Source organism: Balaenoptera acutorostrata, chromosome 2, assembly GCF_949987535.1.
Source record: "Balaenoptera acutorostrata chromosome 2, mBalAcu1.1, whole genome shotgun sequence".
Lineage (NCBI taxonomy): Eukaryota > Metazoa > Chordata > Mammalia > Artiodactyla > Balaenopteridae > Balaenoptera > Balaenoptera acutorostrata.
The window spans coordinates 133,723,439-133,744,124 of record NC_080065.1 but is presented as its reverse complement, the minus strand read 5'-3'; the positions used below and the strand labels follow the sequence as shown (position 1 = coordinate 133,744,124).

The 20,686-nt window shown below is 46.6% G+C and overlaps 1 protein-coding gene across 5 annotated transcripts in view; it reads right to left on the bottom strand.

Moving 5' to 3' along the window:
• Window positions 1-14,486: 14,486 nt before the first annotated feature.
• Window positions 14,487-20,686, bottom strand: part of ADRB2 (adrenoceptor beta 2) — a 29,733-nt gene continuing 23,533 nt past the window's right edge. The window contains exon 2 of one of the 5 annotated variants that reach the window (XM_057541229.1): window positions 14,487-15,079. In XM_057541229.1, the coding sequence (XP_057397212.1) occupies window positions 14,865-15,079 (215 nt within the window). In that variant the 3' untranslated portion in view covers window positions 14,487-14,864. Of the gene's footprint in view, window positions 15,080-19,890; window positions 20,406-20,686 lie in introns of those variants that run through there. The other 4 variants (XM_057541230.1, XM_007188699.2, XM_007188698.2 and 1 more) reach the window with 4 other exon arrangements.

Below are 20,686 nucleotides of genomic sequence, written 5' to 3'. Positions count from 1 at the left end.
AGGGAATCTGCCAAAAGTCATACAGCCCATAAAGTAAAAATGCTGTGCTGGCCCGCAGGTCCCTGATGCTTGCTTCACAGTACTCCCTGAAAAGAGACCATATTGCAGATGTAGAGAATGGACTTGAGGACATGGAGAGGGGGAAGGGTAAACTGGGATGAAGTGAGAGAGTGGCATGGACATATATCCACTACCAAATGTAAAATAGATAGCTAGTGGGAAGCAGCTGCATAGCACAGGGAGATCAGGTCGGTGCTTTGCCACCACCTAGAGGGGTGGGATAGGGAGGGTGGGAGGGAGATGCAAGAGGGAGGAGATATGGGGATATATGTATATGTATAGCTGATTCACTTTGTTATACAGCAGAAACTTAACATTGTAAAGCAATTATACTCCAATAAAGATGTTAAGAAAGAAAGGAAGAAAGGAAGGGAGAGAGAGAGAGAGGAGGAGAGAGAGAGAGAGAGAAAGAGAGAGAGAGGGAGAGAGAGAGGGAGAGAGAAAGAGAGAAGGAGAGAGAGGAAGGAAGGAAGGAAGGGAGGAAGAAAGGAAGGAAGGAAGAAAGCCTGCTGGGATCTCCCTTCTGCTTTCTGAGACCAGAGGAGGCACAACTGGCAGCCAAGGTTGCTTTGCAAGGAGAAGCCCAAGCTCTGGGGACACGTGCCCCTTCTATGAAATTCTTGTGAACATAGACTGAGAACCAGGATAGAATTTTGTTGGTTTATCTGGACCCCTCCCCAGGGGGTTTGTGTTGGTATTCTTTCTGCATGCCACTCTGGGTGGTATTTCAATTCCAAGCAGGTTTCATATTCCATTAGCTCTGAGATTCCTTTCCTTCCAACGTGTGGATTTTGCCTTTGTTCTCTTGTTTATATTCCCTAGACAATCAAGTTCCTGAAAGTTACAGGCCTCCTGGCTGTGGAAGAGGGGAAATTTCAGGACAGTTCCTGAATGTCCAAGCCTTCAAAGCCCCACGCAAGGCCAGCAAACAGCCTCCACAATCAAGGGGGAGAGCCTTCCTGAGTCAGGGTCTGCTCCAGGTAGAATGTCTGTTCTCAAGTGCACATCCTCCTGCGGTCCCCCTGCCCTGGGGTAGTGCCTCCACTGCCCTCTACACAGGGCTCCGTGTAGAGAAACCTTTGCAGGAGTAAGGGGGATGATTGCTGTTCCCCCAGTTCCTTTCCTCATTAGCAGGCTGAGTTCTGAATTTTAGCAATTAGAAATTAATTCTTTAACTTCAGGTTTTGTTCACCAGGACAAAAGAGAATGTTTTATTGTAGGATGACTTCCCCTCTCACTCTCCTTCCTCTCTTCCTTCTTCTCCTTCTTCTTTTCTGTCCCCAATATTTATTGAGAATTTGCTATGTCCAAGGCCCTGTTCTAAGAGCTGGTGATTCAACAATGAAAGCAGACATCTCTGCCCTGGTGGAGGTAGAGCTGATGGCCCTTTGAGGGAGTCAGACGATATATAAAGTGATGCACAGTGTAGGTTAAGGGCCTTGAAAGTGACAGAAATGACAGTTTAGACTGGGTAGTTAGAGGTAGGCTTAGAGTCAGGAACAGGGTTAGGAGGAGAGAGTGAGGAGGGGGTATCTGAGTAAGAGATCTGAATGAAGTGAGAGACTGTGCCCTAAAGCCACCTGGGGGATGACGCCTACTTGCCAGAGTGGTCCCCAGGAAATGCGGCAGGGTCTGCCATCCACTCATGGATGGCACAGGACCAGCTTAATCCTGTTTCCAGGTGATGTCCTCCTCTGCATTCTTGAAGACAATTCTTAGATCCCAATTAAATCATCTTATCCCAGCAAATTTGGCTGTTATTTCAGCCTAAAGTAACCTTTCAGATAAATTTCCCTGTAAAAACATCTATTCTAGAATCTCAAGTTACTTGACTAAGTCTTTGTTTCTTCTTCTTTCATTCTTGATCCTCAGAAGATTCCAGTGTTTTAGAGTGGGAAGTGCCCTTTGAGGTCAGAGGGCCCAATCCCCTCATTTTAGAGATGGAGAAAGTAAGGCCAAGGCATAGGGAGGGCCTTGCTTATGGCTGGTTGGTCACAGGGTTAGGTACAGAATGACAGAGTGAGGACACACACCCAGGTGTCCTCCTGTCCCAGTGCTTTTTCCCCTTCCACCCCCACTGCACCACATGACATATGCCCTCTAATCCACATCTATTTTCTATACTTGCAGAATAGCACTGCTAGCTCATATTTCCCCAGAACTTGGGTTTCCTCTTGCAATGTTGTTCTGTTCTTCTCTGAGAAAGTTTTCTGAGAAGAGAAACTCTCTGTAGGTTTCTTTTTTTCCCTTTTAAACTAAATATTGTCTTTTGCTCTATGCCAGGCTCTGTGCTAAAGGCTTTACACCCAGGATTTCATTTAACCCTCACAAGCCCTTTGTAAGGTATTATTATAATCATTCTTACTGGAAGACTGGGAAACTCAAGTTCAGAGAGAGTAACTTACCCAGGGTCACACAGGTGGAGAATAGTGCAGCCAGAATAAGAACCCAAGCAGTGTGACTCCAGAGCCTGTACCCTCACCCACTAGGCTAGACTCCTGTTCCTGTGTAGCGTCTGGCACCAGCCAGGGCTGAGAGCTCCCGTGTTGGAGCATCTGTACCTTCAGACTCATAGAGCCTCTGTCTCTTTGGCCATTTTGGATATTTTCCTCACCTGCATTATCATCGCAGGTGGTCCAGGCAAGGAGCTTACTGCCCCCTAACCTTCCTCTGGGAGGCCCTGGACACATAGGTTGGCATGCTTAGCATTACCTGACCTTAGTACCCTGACTACAGATGACACAATACAGAATGGCAGCTTGACCCAAAGACGTAATAGTGTGTATGCTCTATCCAATAGGAGCACTGTGCCTTGGCTGGGGACTGGCTGAACCAATCAGACCTTGATTCTTAGAGAGCAGTAAGATAGGAGTCAGGCACAGAACAATGCTCCTACTCAGAGGAGGAAGTGCCAGATGCCCACTGCTAATGGAGAGATGAGATAACCTAGTCACTAGGAGTGAAAACAGTCCAGTGGCTGAACAATATTCTCGCCTCTGGGTGGTTTGGCTCTGCGGCTCAGATTGTTTCTTATCTTTCTTCTCTGTGAATTCTTAAAATAAATTCCTGGTAAGTGAGTAACATGAGTGGGTCCCTGTCCATGCTCCCTGGAAGAGGCAGATAACTGTCCTCGGTCTGTGTCCCTTCAGTTAGAGCAGTCAGTTCGGCTGATCACCCTCCAGTGCCAGGCACCCATGTCAGCCAGGACTTCCACGGTTGTCCATTTTACTGGCCCCTGGCTAGACCTGAGATCATTTTCCCAAAGGGAGACCTAGTGATCATCTGGGCAGATTCCCGAGGCCCACCTCAGACTTGCTAAATCAGAATTTCTGTGGGTGGTGCCTGAGGGATTCATGTACCAAAACTCCTAGGCTGCTTTTGTTCCCAAGTGATTTTTATGGATCCTAAAGTTTGAAAACAATGGCCATGGAGAGCTGCTTTTGGATCAGATACTCATCCCGGGTTCTACCAAATGTGATCAGCGTGCATTCTCTGGAGTAACGTTCCCATGTTCTGTTGGGGGATTGGAGGTGGGGAGCATTGAACTGCAGCAGCCAATACCTGCTGATAATGTTTTAGAAACTGATTACACCTGAAATTGCAAAATGCCACTCATGAGCTCAATCTACACATTATAGAAGTATTGTGCTTAAAAGATGTTGAATTGTTTGCCAACCTTAATGATCAGAAGATTTCACACAAAAAATACCGACTTCCAGCTTTTGAAAATCTGGAAGCTCTAGTGGCATTGAACCTTCATTCTGTTTGGCAACAATCAACCGTTGCTGAATAACGGATGCCACCTTTAGGTGGGGCTTGAATGCCCTGACTTAGTCCCCTTTCCCTCTAGTCTCTTCAAATTTGAGGCTTTGTCAGTGGTTCAAGAGAAATGGGAGTGAGCACATTTCTTGGTGGATATGAAGAATATTCCTTCATGTTTAATAGGGCAGTTTTGTGACTGTATTGAAAAAAACAGAATTCAAGATGGCTAACTTCACTCATGCCTGACGTGCACCTGGTCTTAAAGGCATTTAGTTGGGACCCTGGACATTGACTCCCAGATCACTCTGAGGGTCTGTAACTAGAAGCTGAAAGTCCACCATAAACCCAGAGAATATTAGAATTCAGTTGTAGAGTGCAACACCCTCCTTGTACAGATGGAGAGATGGTAGCCCAGAAAGAGGAAGAGCTCTTCTGGAGGTCACTCAAGAAGTGGAGTATGGCCAGGGTGCCAGTCCGGTCCTCACTCTAGTGCATCATCCAGCTTCCCCCATCTTCATCTATAGCTGGTACTATTTCCTACAAATTTTCCTTACACTTGGCCATATCATTTTTTCCACTGGATGTTTACTGTATTCCAAGTACAGGGCTAACTATAGTGTTTTACAAACATGTCTGATTTAATTTTTATCTCTGTTTGACAAATGAGAAAACTAAGATTTACAGAATCACTTTACGTATCAGTAGAAGAGACAGGATCTGAACCTAGGTCTGGGTATAATCAGAGCCTTCCCCACTGTGCAGCCTCATATTGACCAGCCCAGCGACCCTGCCAGGGAGGCACCATGCTGTTCCCATTTTACAGATGGAGAAAGCAAGAGGGTAAGCATCTTGGCCAGGATCCCACAGCTAGTAACTGATACAGTCAGGACTGACATCTAGGTCTGGCTTCAGGGCTGGGCGCATAACTGTGTCTTCATTTGCTGCCCTTCTGTACCTCCTGGGACCACTTGAGACCTTCCAAGAGTTCATTTGCATTGCTCGGCGTGTAATCACCCTACAGAACTCATTGTCATATGTAAATTTGGATGTGTAGAGGGGCTGCATCCATTCTGTGCCACACTTAATATACCTGTGTGGTTAACTATAGTGCAACCTTCTGTGCCAAACATGCTGAGCGGCAGCCACAGCCTAGACCCTCAGGCGAAGTGACCTCCGTGAACCGGGACTCTTTGAGTCCAAAGACAGGAAGGGACTTCTCAGGTGTCACCCAGTTCGTGCTAACTCTCCAAAGACTAGAGCCAAAACTCCAGGGCTCAGAGTCAAACACAGGGCCCAGACCTTTTTCTGCACCATCCTTTCTCTTTCCAACACACAATACTAGTTCCCTCTTGTTCCATTTTAACCAACGAAATGCTGTGAAATGCTTCAGTGCCCTTGTGTTATCTTTATCTTGCTTTGTGAGACATGATGGCAGTGACCTTGTGTTTTTAATCTCACTTTGCGAAAGATGAGATAGTGACCTGTGATGACTCAGAACCCTAACACCCCCGAAAGGGAGGACTTATCAGTGGTTGTCACGCCATGCTCCAAAGAACCCTGCAGTCTCCTGTACGTCCTTCAAGATTTTGAAAATAACAACATCTTTGCCACCAAAAAATAAAGATTGAAACAGACTAAGGAACATGTTAATCACTCATTTAAAAGTATATTTTATATATTGGGATTTAGTGCAAGATGTCATTTTGAAGAAAGAGTTCTGCTACTAAAAAGATTACAAATCTCTTTTACTAAAATAGCATGGATCACAGAGCTATAGGTTACATCTGCTCAGAGGTAGAAAGTAATCATGGAACAAAGTCAAGCACCCCAGCAAAGCAGAGGAACGAAATCTTCATCTTGGGCTAACCAAGCACCTTGCTGAAAGGCGATCCTGCCTTCCCAGCATTCCCACCTCAATCTGCTGGGACAATGACAACACATCCTCTGTCCCCACTGGACATGCATTGACCCGCCCCATCTTTGCAATGCAGGCTCTGGATTGCCCAGCTTTTCCCTTGCTCAGACAAAGGCCTGAGCTTGCTGGAGAGTCTTAATATAGTATATAGGCTGCCCTGTAGGATTCTACACTCTGGGCCCTCCAACCCAGAGACCTGGCTGCAGATTCTGGCCCTAGAAACCTGGGGGCAAGGGTCATTGGTAGAGGGGTGCTGTGAAGGTTTCTGGAAACAGAGCTACAGCTGATGTTTCCTTCTCTGTGAGTACAAGGGATTAGAAAGGTCTGTTCACACAGGAACAAACTTGAGAAAAGCAAACAGATGAAGCAGATATACACTCAGGCCTGTTCTCCCCTGTGCCTCTCCAGCTCAGGCAGGCAGGTGCGCGCACGCGCGCACACACACACACACACACATTCTCTCTCTCTCTCTCTCCTCTCTCTCTTCTCTCTCTCTCTCCCTCTCTCTCTCTCTTCTCTCTCTCTCTCTCTCTCTCTCTCTCTCTCTTTTCTCTCTCTCTCTCTCTCTCTCTCTCTCTTCTCTCTCTCTCTCTCTCTCTCTCTCTCTCTCTCTCTCTCTCTCTCTCTCTCTCTCTCTCTCTCTGACTCAGAATTGGTTCGGTTCAGCTATAGTTCTGGTTCAGCTGTGGTTCTTAGTAAAGTGGTTTAACTAGTCAGGTCACATCTCCTGCCTCTTTCCTCTCCAGCAGCCTCACTGCCTCTCCTCCTGTCTTTTTCCACAGTAGGTAAATAACCATGGTCTTCTCCGCTAGCCTCCCTGGCAGCTCACCCAGCCCTGGACCCTCCCAGTGCTCATCTCCTCAGCACCATCCAGACTCCCAACCCCTTCTGCTGCTCCTCCTGACTTCTTTCTTTACTCAAGCTGTTCCCCTTTCAATGCACCACGAAGGCGCTTAAACTTCATCTCAGACTCTCCCTTCCTTGCTCATTGTTTTAAATCAACATTACATTAAACCCTGTGGTACATTAAACCCTGTTCATATGTTCTCTGTGTTTTTGGCTTCAGATCTTTGTTTTCTGCCTCCCTCCCACCTCAAATCCACTCTGCAAGGCATTGCCATGTTATTCTTTTTAAAGCAGTGGTCGGATCACATCACTCCCCTCCTTAAAGACCATCACTGGCTCTCTACTGCCTGATGAGGCAGCCTCCCCTTCTTTAGCGTGGCCTTCGAGACGCTCTACCATATTGGGGAAGCTTCTCCAAGCATAGTTTCCTATAATTTCTCTTTACCTTTCCAGCCCTCCTGCCAAGCCAAACTATTCCCAGTTTCTCAAAGGTCCCCAATACTTGTCCTGTCTAAATACTTGTACCTTCTGTTTGGAATGCTCCACTGCTCAGCCTTCCTTGTGGGACTTCATTCCATCTTTTAAGGTCTAGCTCAAAAGCCACCTCCAGGAAGCCTTCCCTGAACAAAATTCTCTCCCTCTGCTACCACCCTCATTCCTGTTCCCCAGCCAAGGAGGCAAACTCTCACCATTTGACAACTGTTTATGGAACATCTACTATATGCCAGGCACTGTGGATACTCATTCATTCATTCTTCCAAATCTCGGCAAATACTAACGGAGTGCTTAGTATGTGGCCAGCACTATCCTGATACAAGAGATGTAACACTTACTGCCATGATATAATATCAGTGCAATGAAGAAAGTAGAAAGCAGCTAAGTCTGATACACAGGGCATGATAATAAGTGAGGAATGAACAGGATCCACCAGGATCCAAGGCACTGAGGGACACCTGCTCCAGAGATGTGCAGGCCTAGCTGGACCTGCTCAAGAGCAAAAGTTCAGCACCAGCCTCTGGCAGTTCTATGGCTCATCCTGCATCCTGACTCCTTTGATGTTGATTGACACTGTGGCTGCTGGGCCTCCTTTTTTAGTGCTCTCCAAGGGGAATGCAACCATGAGAAGGGCCTTCAGATGTAGGAGCTCCCCATGGCTGGGCCCTGGAGGCTCTGTACTGATGGCAAGCACCCCACAGTCAGAGGAGGAATGCAGGTCCAGGCCACTGGACAGCACAGGGCAATGCAGCCAATCAGAACAAAGCCTTCAGAGAAGGGTGAGGGGATTGATCTTTCTTTCAGTGTGCCGCTCTGAAGTCTGTGCGCAGGATGGCAAGCTTCAGCCAAGAGTAGTAGCTCAGGTGGGCTGATCATGCTGGACATGATGGACATCATAGGTAAACCGGCTGCTTCCTCTGTGCTCCACTCAAGTCCCACCCCATGGAATGTCCACCCCGTTTTCCTCTCTGATGCTGGCTGCTGAGGATGCTGATGAGGACTACGGGGAACGTTTGCTGAGGCTCTGTGCTAAGTGTGCTGGGTGGTTTTTCTCATTGCATGCTCACGTATAGTCCTTATCCCTATTTTGTAAGTGAGGACTCTCAGGCTTATAGAGGTTAAGGAATTTGCACAGGGGCACACCAGGCACATGGGAGTGTCAGAATTCAAAACCAGTTGGATGCCAGACTCCAGAACCCCTGTGTTTAATCACATCATAGCATCTTCCTGTGCTATTAAAATGATACTTCACCCCAAGGCCTCATTCAAATATCACCTCTACTATGAAGCTTTTCTTGATTACCTTTTCCATCCCTGTATATGGCACATATAATTTCCCTGAGTAGTAGTTGTCATTCATTCATTCAACATTTATTGCATGTCTGCTAACTGCTCTTTGATGAATAACTCTGCCTCTCCTCTTGGGAAGCTCCCCGTCCAGTTTCTACAGGGCAGGATCCTGGCTACTATGTGATATATTTTGTCTGCTTGAAGCAGTACACTCTCACTTCCAGGGCCTGAGAAAGTCGTGGGCCTATTCCTGTAGCCAGATTGTCAAAGCCATTTAACAGTTCAGGTCAGACATATGGAAGTTTGCCTGCAAAACAAGCAGGTGGAGAAATAGCAGGGAGTTCCTCCAGGCAAAGCAGTGCTGGAGGGAGAGCGAGTATAATTCTTGCCCCTTTCCATGCAACAATCCTGCAGAGCTGAACTTCCGAGGCCTCCGAAGAGAAAGGAATGATCTGCTGAAGCTGTGCTCAGTGTGATTCTGGTTTTGTGGGCATTTACCAAGTGTTTATGAAGTCACTTTAAGCAAAGCCCTGCTCCTTTCTCCAGGGTGTTATCACTCCAGCACCTCCAAGACTAACCTACCCAGAATTTAGAAGGAGCCAGGATTAGGCTGTGCCCTGTGGAATTCCCAGGCTCAGGTCCAAGAGAAGCCCTCCCACTCCCACCCCACTAAGTAACTGAATGGTATTGCCTGTATCAATTAGAAGACCTTTAAAAAGGAGGATAGGAGGAAACTTGCTGAAAAGAGCTCCAGGCAGGCTATTTAGAAACTTCTGTCCTTTTGCCCAGTCCCTTCTCTAGAACCAATGGGTTCTTAGGGACCCAGCTGGAGGCAGTGGTTCTCAGCTTTTTTATAGAACAGACAGAACTTTGAGAATCACACCAAATTTATGCACTCTCTCCCCACAAAAATCCCCCCCCCCACATACAACCAAGTATACAGTTTTAGGGTATTCAAGGGATTCCCGAAGTCTACCCATGAACCCAAAGTATGGTGTCCCCAAAGTGTTGTATGCAAATAAGATGATTTTAGGTGGTATGTGGACAAATACTATTTTAAGTTTTCACTCCTGAGTATTTATTTTAATATGCTTTGGAATCATAGTTAGTGCATCACGCCTGTGATATTGTAAATGTTCTAGGATGAGGATAGGCTAAAAAATTATGACTAGAATTGAAGTCAGTTTTAAAGGGAGCGTTAAGTAAATGATCACCATTCCAGGGAACCTGTGTCTGGAGAAAAAGCTGGGAAGCACTACACACACGACCCGTGTCATGGATGTGCTGCCCTGGTTTGTGGAAACTCCAGTCTGATTCAACGACCTCATTGCACAAATGAGGCAACTGAGGCGCAGAGTTAAGTGACCTACCTGAGAGCTCTCAATAGTCAGAAGCAGATTGGAGCAAAGTCCCCAGAGTAGCACACTCCCAGGCCAGTGTTTTTCCTATAAGCACCATTAGTTTTCTTGCTTTCTTCTGTGAAGTTTTAACCTCAGAGGGCAAAAGGAGTCTACCCAGGTTCACTCTGGGAGCAGAGAGAACCAGCAGTAACCTCAAACAGCCAGTTAGATCACTGTCATTTTACAAGGGTTTTTACAAGTATTTTCCTTAGATTCTTCTCACTGCTTACACTTACAAATGAAAAAATGTTTCAAGATGCTTGTCATTCCTCCCACATTGTTCCAGGTTTGCCTGTGTAGAGTCTCAGGAAATGATTTGATGTTCTCCCCTGGGGGTTATTCTATTTAGCTGGAGTCATAAGAGAGAATCAACTTTGTTGTGAGGCTTCTTTCAATTTGGGTTGACATTGTGCTCTCTGGTCTGGTTGCCAGGTTGAAAACTAATGGTGTATAATATAAAGACTTTCTTTAAATCCTCTGCCTGGGTCAGCCCCCCTGGGGAGCATTGTTCTGGGTTCTGAATGCATCCCTTTAAGAAGGAGTGTAGTCAGAGAGAGGGTAACAGGACAGGGAGGAGACTGCTATCTAAATCAGAGGAGGGACGACTGAAGGAACCGGTGTTGAGAGTTCCAGTTGCAGGCAGAAGACTTGAGAAGCCATTCCAAGGTCACTGCAGATCTTTAAAGGGCTGCTGTGGGACCGGGCAGGGCAGGCACACAGTGCTGCAGGTCTGCTGTGCTCCTGTTGGCAGAGCACGTCTGTGGAACGGGTTGGGCAGGTGGAACAGAACGGATGAGTGGGCACCTGGGAAAAGAGAGGAGGGGTACACAGCAGCTCCAGGTTGTCATGCAGGCTAGAAATCTGCATTTTATATGAAATCTGATTTTTAAATGGTGGCAATACATTTCAAAAACATTTGAAAACATTGCTTGGCCAAACAAAACACACCCGAGTCAGATCCCAGCTGTGGACCACTATTTTGTATCTTCTGCCTCTGTGTTCATGAGTTACTTAGGTGTTCCTGGTTCCTGATCCAGTACTTGAGCCCAAGCATGGACTCCCCCTTTTTTGGGTGGCAATTCCTGTGTCATGGTCCTGTGAGCAGTGTTCAGGGTACACATGGTCTTAGAACAGCATCTTCACCACACTTTGGGGTAAAGTGGGAAGCTCCAAGGGCTGGGGTACTCCTTCTGGGGTGAAGGGAGGGACAGGCAATGCCAGGGAACCTGAAGGAGGTAGCATTGTACCTAGAAATATCATTGAATCAGAGGCAGGATATCTGAGTTCTCATACCATCTGTGTGATCCCCTAGTTGTGTGTCCTGGAACAAGTGACTTCTCTGGGTCTGTTTCTTCCTCTGAAAATGGGAGATGGTATTGGATGGGGTTCTGTGATTTTTATGACAGTCACTCCTCCTCACCCTCATCCCCACCCCTGTAGGACTTCCAAGTCCCTCTATCCTGTGTCCCTTTCTTCAGTGGGTTTCTGCCAACCCTAGGAAATCCCTCTGCATATCCAGCCTGGGTCAGGTTGTCCTGTCCTGTCACCTTAGGGATCTCTCTTCTGCTTATAATGTCTTCCTTTTCACTGTGCCCAGTAATTCCTACTTATCCACTCTCTGGGCAAGCTTCTCCTGACCCCAGGCCAGGTCTGTTCCCCAGTTATATGCACCTTTCCATCAGAGTACCCCCTATAGTTCTCCTACTCATTATTTGTATGATTATCAGGTTAATATCTCCTTGGATAGATTATCCTGATGGTCTCTTCCAACCCTGATATTCATTGTTTCTGGAATTACCAACCAACAAGGGACAGAGCACAGAGCAGTGGTTCTCAAGCTTTATTTCTGCCCCATGCACCTAAGAGATTACAGTACACACCCAGCATGAACTTTGCCCATTGGACAGAAACACTCATACGGAGGTGAAGAACACAAACCTGGTCTTAACATTTTCCCTGCTGCTTGTTAACTGTGTGGCTTTTTAGACGAAGTTCTCTGAGCCTCAGTTTCTTCTTCTGCAATGTGGAAAAAATAGCTTCCCCACAGGGTTCTTGTGAGGAGTAAGTGAGCTAAATCCCTTAGCCTCCTATTGGGCACGAAGCAAGCATGCAACACGTGGAAACCATAAGAATATTTTCAAATTGCAGGTTAGAGTATCCTTACGGTATAAATCCTAGCTGAAGTTTTGGATATTTGCTCTCTTCACCAATTAGCATCCCACTCTCCACCAAAGGACTAAGAAAGACAGGAGGCTAAATCAGTGGTTCTCAACCAGGGCACATTTTTCCTTCAGGGAACATTTTGCAATGTCTGGGAATATTTCTGATTGTCACAATGTAGGGCAGGAAGATGCTATTGGCATCTAGTGGGTACAGGCCTGGGATGCTGCTAAACATCCTGTAGTGTACAGGGCAGCTCCCACAACAGAGAGTTATCTGGTATAAAATGCCAATAGTGGGCTAAGCAATAACCCAGGGACACAGACTACAATGGAAAAATAATTTCATGAGGTTTTATATATGTGTGTGTATATACATATATACATAATACGCATACATACATATATATACACACATTATGTCTCTCCGTATATACCATCTGTATATGGACCATATGCTATATGTATACGTATATATAATCTTGTATGTTCTAAAGTCCATACACATACCGTCAACTGACAGCCAGCACAAATACAGAGCCAATGCACAGACTCCCAGCCACACACCAGACTGACTCACACTCTGGAGGCTGACTTACCGGAATGGGAAAGTCAGCATTTGATCTATGCACAACTTTTCAGGAAAGTAAAGCTTTGGGGAGGCTGAGATGTCCCTGGTTTTCTATGCAGCATGATCAGGGAACATGACATACATTTGTGCCCACACCCTCTTCCTGCTTAATCTCTCCCAATACCGAGCAATTCCTGTCCCTGGGAAACTCTTTAGGAAGGTGAGAGGCAGAGAGGTGGCAGGCAGCAGGGGAAATGGCGGGGGCTGGCGGTTGTGTTGTGCTACCAGCTGGCTGGGCCACCTTGGTTGACTCACTTTCCCCTCTTTGGCTTTAATTCCCTCATCGGTGAGATGAGAGTGTGGGATAAAACGACACCGTATGTCTTCTTTCTGTTCGGACAGTGCTGATTCTTAGTAAGGCAAGGTTGGAATTCCCTTGTTGAAGGCCTATTTTCCCAGCCACTCTGGTAGGCAGGAGACCATAGAAGTTGGGAACAACAGCTTGGGAATTAGAGAATTAGACAAACCTGTGTTGAAAATCCTAGGTCCTTCTCTTGCTTCTACGTAACCCTTGGAAATTTTCTTAAATGAGAATGGTGATACTACTTACCTCAGTAGGCTGATGCAAAATGAAGTAAGATATTGTTTGACTAGTCTATGACACAATAAGCATTTGATAAATAGAAGTTGCTATTATCATTATCAATATTATTATTAGGTATTGGGTGATGGTGCTGGTGGTAGTGTGATTAAGAAGTGGTCGTTCTACTGGAAGAATTTACAATCTACCAAGAGAACCAGATAAGTGATACCGAGAATGATGAAGTGCTAAGTAGAAGCATGGCCACTGAGATTCGAGGTGGGGTTTGCATTTGGGATGAAGAAATTCATCCCAGCTGGAGAGGTCAGAGAAGTCTTTATTTAGTGGAAAAGGCAGGATAGAGGCTGGGAATGTTTCAGGATATGCTGGGAAATTCCCTCACCTAAGATGTTTTGTGGATTCTAAGCACCCTCATCTTTACTCTCCTAAGCAGCAGTCACATGGGACAAACAAGTTCTCTCTGTGGTCCACATTCAGCCCAGGTGTCTGTGGAACTGATGGATTCCACAAATATTATATGTTCTTCCTGACCCTTCTGCCAAAAGGAACTGGAAAGAAAGGAAAAAAAAAAATACATTCTGTGTCCCAAAAGAGTATTTGGTGGCAGGACACAAGTGCACAAAGGGAAAAAAAGAGCAGGAAAATTTGTGGCGGCTCTTCTAACCAGGAACTCAGATGGGGAGTGTAAAGAGTGACTGTTGGGGCTTCCTTCCCAGTGGATAAGACTCTGCGCTCCCAATGCAGGGGGCATGGGTTCAATCCCTGGTCAGGGAACTAAGATCCCGCATGCTACACAGTGTGGGCACCCCCCCCCCCAAAAAAAAAGAGTGACTGTCTTCCACTTAACTCTTTGGTTGCTCTGTGAGACTCACATCACACAAGCTGTGCATGTCCAGCCAGCACACTTTGCTCTCAGGTAGCAAAGCAACTTCCACCGGAAGAGAGGGGCAGCGAGAAGTGAGGGTGAGGCCAAGGCAATGAGGCAAGTCCTGCACAGTGGAACAGAACCCTAGACTTGGTGTCTCAGCCCCTATCAATTTCCCTCATATGTGGAATATAAAAAAATAAAAAATAAATAAATGAACAGACCAAACCACATGAGAATAAGCATGTAAATACAGAGAACAGAGTATTGGTTACCAGAGGAGAAGGGTTGGGGGGAGCATGTCACTTGTATGGTGGTGAAAGGAAAATAAACTTTTGGTAGTGAGCACACTGTAGTGTATAGAAATTGAAATATAATATTGTACACACAGATATATAATAAAGTTTTATTTTTAAAAAGCCAGCTGGGGGAAGGGCAAAAATTCTGGACTTGGGGCCCAGACCTGGGCTGAAGTCCCACCTTACTAGTTGTGTTATCCTCTACGGCAGTGGTCCCCAACCCCCAGGCCACACAGCAGGAGGTGAGTGGCGGGTGAGCAAGTGAAGCTTCATCTGCCTCTCCCCATCGCTCCCCATCCCTCGGGTTACCGCCTGAACCGTCCTCCCACACCCCCACACACCCGCGTCCTTGGAAAAACTGTCTTCCACAAAACTGGTCCCTGGTGCCAAAAAGTTTGGGGACCGCTGCTCTACATCACAGGTTGTAATGGTATTAAACGGAAACCACAGGTAAAGGGGCTGCTGTAAAATGCACAGTGTCCCGTGTGAAACAAAGATACCATTCCCCAGAGATGAGGAAACTGAAGCACAACAGGCAAGGTCTTTGCCTGGGCCCAGAGCAGTAAATGAAAGGCAGAGCTGAGAGGAAGGTTCCATCTCTTCAGGCCAGATGGGCAGGTTGCAGGCAGGCCAGGGTCACCTGAACAGCCAGATCCTTTGCTTCAGCCACAGGAGCCAGGCTGGGTCTGATAAACACAGCCAAAGGCATATCTGGTGCACATTTCAGCAGCCCCAGCCTTTGGGGGCTTAGGTTGGTTGTGGGAAGCCCCGGGGAGCTGAGAAGAAGAGCTTGGGAGAACATGGTGGAAATTGAGCCTGCCAAGAGAAATGAAGAACACCTTAGCTGGTGTGAAGGGAAGAGGATGCAGAGGCATTATCCGTAGCTTCAATGTTTCCATCATCTGTGGCAGAAAGGTGAAGGTGACTTTCTTCAGCGCCAGCCCCAGTCCAAAGCCCAGGCTGCTTAAGCAAAATGCCTTTAGACTTCTCTGTCAAAAGTTCTGCACGTAAAGTGACAATGGCAAAATCACTGCAATATAAATGTGCAGAATTTCCACAGCTTGGCTTCCAGGTTGGTCCATGGAAACCAATTTGTGTGTACTTTGAGGAATGGAGTGGGAATGGGGAGACTGGAGTTTAGTGACAAATCTCCTGACTTTTTGAGTCAAGAGGCAAGGATGCAGGTGGGCTTCCATATCAATTGGCCGTGATTTGCCGAGCAAAGTAACTGCCCTGCTTGAGTCTGTTATTCCCCAGCAAGACATCTGGATGGGAAGAGTTATGGGGTCCTTTCTAGGCCTAAAAATGTGAGGCATGTGGGAGAAGAAGGGGAAAGCATGAACATTTATTAGGTATCCCTAGTTGCTGAGGAGTGAGTACTAGCTTACATATTTTATTTATATATATATATATATATATGTATATATATACAATATATATAATAGTATATATAAAACAATAATATATATAATATATATAAATTATATATATATATTGTGTATATATATATATATATATATACATAAAAATATACCCTTTAAGGTTTCCCTTTGAGGACTGTGTTACTGTGTTATTGTCCCTAGTTTAGATATGAGGAATCTGAGGCCTGGAGAGGTTTCAGACTCATCCAAGGTCACACAGCCAATAATCACAAAGTTGGGATTCAAAGTCATGTCTTTTGCCCTTCAAAGATCATGGTAAAATAGTGGGAGCAATACTCTCGCCCCTGAAAATGATGCTGTCATTGAACATGCATTCCTTGTTTCCCTCATGGGCCTGTCCCATGTCCTAGTTCTGGATATTTTAGGGGAAAGATCTCTAGCTTTGGAGATGGGACATAGAAGTGTGTGCTGGGGCTGGCTTATACTGTCTCAGAAGAGTCAGTTGTGCGCATCTCTTTCTCAACTCCACATTCAGTGACGTCATGTTGGTGGCTTGAAACTGGCCATGGGAGGAGTATGGAAACAGGCACACTGCAAATCTAAGGGCTTGCCCCCACCAAGAGCCAGCTTACTAACACACCACTGGATGTTGTCTTATCTCCATCAACACCTGAGACACTAAGCAGTTAGAAACCCATATAGTAATTGTGGTGTTGTTGTGATATTCAAGTACATGAAAAGTGAACTTGTCTCATTGAGCTGGGTTAGGCTGGTTGGGTGTCGGTGAGTATCAGAATTACCTGGCATGCTAAGAGAGAGGACAGAGACCCAGGTTCCTTGAAATAGGGTAGGGCTTACTATGTTTTTACCACATTCCTCCGTGATTCTGATACCCATTACAGTTTGAAAACTGCTGGTCTATAGTACAGACTGTGAATAGGAATCCCTCCCTTGACCTTCCTCACAAAGATGATTATTGGAAGTATAAACAAACAAAATCAACACTTAAAAAGGAAAGCATCATATAAGCGCCACTGAGGCCCCATCTCCTTGACTATAAAATGTGGATAATTCTGCCCTTGCCTGTTGGTTATTGAGAAGGTAATTCCGTAGTAATGTTTCTATAAGTGGGAAAACTCTGTATGACATGTGGCATTGTGATGACAAAAATAGATGAGTTCTCCTTTGGGTCTACTTTCCTTGGAGTGCTGGGGAACACCCTTTTTCACCTTCTGTTCCCACACCCTATTTTTGAACCTGGCATATTTTGGCCGAGGGATTAAATGACCACTGGGGAGAGCAAACCTGCGTGACTACCCTGCTCCGGCATTTCCCAGCACCTCTGCTCCTTGCAGCAGCTGACCTGCCTCCTCCCAGTGCAGATCACTGGCCTCCAGCCCGGGCTGAAGACACCCAGCAGCTCCATCTCCTTTCCCAGGGTTGCTTTTTAAAATCTGACACTTAGCTTTTTATGTAGTAGCTACCTCACCTCAGGAGGCTACTTAGTTTTAATTTTTTATATATCCCTTTCTCCCCTGTGTTTTGGAGTAAAGCCAACCTGACCCTAGCCAGTGACCTCTCCTATTCTTGGGTACAGCTGAAGTCCCCAAGCCTGTGGGGCAAGGGCCAACATTTTAGTGTGCACTTGCTGTGATCTTGCCAGCTGGTGTTCCTTCTCAGGGTCTCCCTTCCTCCTTTGGTGTTTCCCAGAAGGAAGCTGTTGGCATTTTGTGTGGGATGATTCTGTATTGTCCTGGAAATTGCAGGAAGTTTAGCATTCCTGGCCCCCAGAACTAAATGCCAGTAGTGTCTGTTTTGTCAACAGTGACAACTTTAAGCATCCCCACACATTTTCAAATGGGCCCACAGGGCTGGTTCTGCTCAGGGACTGTGTTCTGAAGGGCCTCAGTTTCCTCATCTGGTAAATGAACAAGAGAGACTCCCCAGAACCAGAGGGGCCTCACTCAGGAGCAGCTACAAGAACTGCCTGGGGCTGGAAGGAAAAGCTGTGTCTCTGCCCTGATCTGACCAAAACTCTGCTTGGATTTATTTAATCTGTAGTGGTTCCACAAAATAACTTGTTTGGAGAAAACCTTCTGTGGCTAAAAAAAAAAGTGTGAAAACCACTGAACTGGATCAGAGGTTGCTAAATGACAGCCCAAGGGTCCAGTGTGCTCTGCATACATGTTTTGTTTGACATGGGATTTTTTTTTTTAATTTTTATTTATTATTTATTTATTATGTTTATTTTTGGCTGTGTTGGGTCTTCGTTTCTGTGTGAGGGCCTTCTCCAGCTGCGGCGAGTGGGAGCCACTCTTAATCGCGGTGCGCGGGCCTCCCACCATCGCGGCCTCTCTTGTTGCGGAGCACAGGCTCCAGACGCCCAGGCTCAGTAGTTGTGACTCACGGGCCCAGCCGCTCCGCGGCATGTGGGATCCTCCCAGACCAGGGCTCGAACCCGTGTCCCCTGCATTGGCAGGCAGATTCTCAACCACTGCACCACCAGGGAAGCCCTTGACATGGGATTTTAAGATATTTGGAATCAATGTTGAAAAAAAATCTGGATTTTAGGCCTCTCAAAAAAAATAAAAACAAGCAAAAAAGAAAACAGGAAGATTTGGCAGCACTAAGCCCAGATTTCTACAAGGCAACAGTGGGCTACAGCCGAGCACAGGCTGCCCACTGAAGTGGACTCTGTCCTGTCCTCATTTTCTCTACTTGCCTAGCCTCGGAGGCATCTTGATGTGCAATGTATGGATTAGATCCGTGCTTCTCAACCCAGAATACCTGGAGGAGCTTTTAAAATTCCAGTACTAGGACACTAAGCCAGACTAATTTAATAACTGTCTCTGGGCGAGGGGCCTAGGTATGAGGTGATTTTACTGGCCGGGCAGTCATGAGAACCAGCGGACTCTAGAGGATCTCTAGTTTGGAAACCAGCTCCAAGAAGTCCAGATTCGTGGCGGGGCTCCTGATCCCTACCTTTCTACCCCTTAGGCTCCCCAGCCTCCTTCTCTTCCTCTGGAAACCCTTGATCTGCCCCAGACTCAGCCCCATTGATCTCCTTGCTCAGTTAGTGGGTTCTCACTTGGCAGAATGTCCACCTGGCCTCCCCTGGGTTCAGTGCTTTCTGGTTGGATCCAGTCAATGCTCTGTTCTTACCAAGGCCCCCTAGGGCTCAGCGCCCTCTCCTGGGGCCCCAGCCCCACCCCCAGGGAAACTCCGCAAGCCTCATAACTCACCAGCTCCTGTCAGCCTCTACCACAGAAGCAAGTCCAGGCTCCTTCCTAATACTAGTCCTTCTGGACTCACACCTACAGGACCCTCTTCTCTGGGCCTTCATTTGCATAAACACAGAAAAGCAACTTGTAAAGCAGGGTTCTCAGCCTCAGCATTTTTGATATTTTGGGCCAGATAAATCTTTGTTATGGAGGCTGTCTTTGTGCATTGAAGGATGTTTAGTAGTATCCCTGGCCTCTACTCACTAGATGCCAGAAGGACCTCAATCCCCTGCTCTCCCTGCCCCCACAAGTCATGAAAACCAAGAGTCTGCAGACATTACTAAATGTCCCTTGGGGGCAAAGATCACATCCATTGAATACCATTGCGGTAAAGTAATTCAAGTTCTCACTTTCTCTTAAGGCGTAGGTAATATTTGCTAATATTCCACTTCTTTTTTTTTTAAATGTTTTGGTTTTTTTTTTTTTTTATGACTACATTTATTTATTTATTTATTGGCTGTGTTGGGTCCTCGCTTCTGTGCGAGGGCCTCCTCCAGCTGCGGCAAGCGGGGGCCACTCCTCATCGCGGTGCGCGGGCCTCTCACTATCGCGGCCTCTCTTCGTTGTGGAGCACAGGCTGCAGACGCGCAGGCTCAGCAGCTGTGGCTCATGGGCCCAGTTGCTCCGCGGCATGTGGGATCCTCCCAGACCAGGGCACGAACCCGTGTCCCCTGCATTGGCAGGCAGACTCCCAACCACTGCGCCACCAGGGAAGCCCCACTTCTTATACCATCCACATACCTGTACACTCTCCAACCCGTGTCCCCTAGAACCCCGTTTCCCTTTATAGTAAATAGTGCTCTCTAGTCCCACCCACCTCTAATGTTCCTTTACCACTTCAATAATAGCACATCAATTCACCCTGCTGCTCAAAAGCCTAGAAGTTTTCTTTGAGTCCTCTGATTCTCAGTTTCCATGCCCAGACCATCAGCAAGTCTTTTTTTTTTTTTTTAAATAAATTTATTTATTTATTTATTTTATTTTTGGCTGCGTTGGGTCTTCGTTGCTGTGCGCGGGCTTTCTCTAGTTGCGACGAGCGGGGGCTACTCTTCATTGCGGTGCACGGGCCTCTCATTGCGGTGGCTTCTCTTGTTGCGGAGCACAGGCTGTAGGTGTGCGGGCTTCAGTAGTTGTGACACGTGGGCTCAGTAGTTGTGGCTTGTGGGCTCTAGAGTGCAGGCTCAGTAGTTGTGGTGCACGGGCTTAGTTGCTCCGCGGCACGTGTGATCTTCCCAGACCAGGGATCAAACCCGTGTCCCCTGCATTGGCAGGCAGATTCTCAACCACTGCGCCACCAGGGAAGTCCCCATCAGCAAGTCTTAATAGGATCTATGTTTAGACATATCCCAAATCCTTCCACTTCTTTCCATCTCCATTGTTACTAATTTTGTCTATCATTTTTTTTTTTTTGGTCTGGGCTATTTCAATGGCGTCATTCTGTCTTCTACAATCCATTCTCCTTCCTGCAGTCAGAGGGGTCTTTAAGAAATATAAATTGTAGATCTAGTTGCTTACCTGCTTAAGAGCCTTCAATGGCTTCCCATTCTTCAAATAAAACCCAAACTCCTTACTAGGGCCCATGAGGCCAATCTGGTCCCAGCCTACTCCTCCAGCCACTCCTCATGCTACTTTTCCCTTATTACATTCCAAGCCATACTGGTCCCCTTTCCACTCCTTAAATCTACCAAATGCTTTCCTGCCTAAGGGTCTTTGCACACACTATTCCCTCTGCCTGTAACTTTTTTACATCCTGGTGTCCA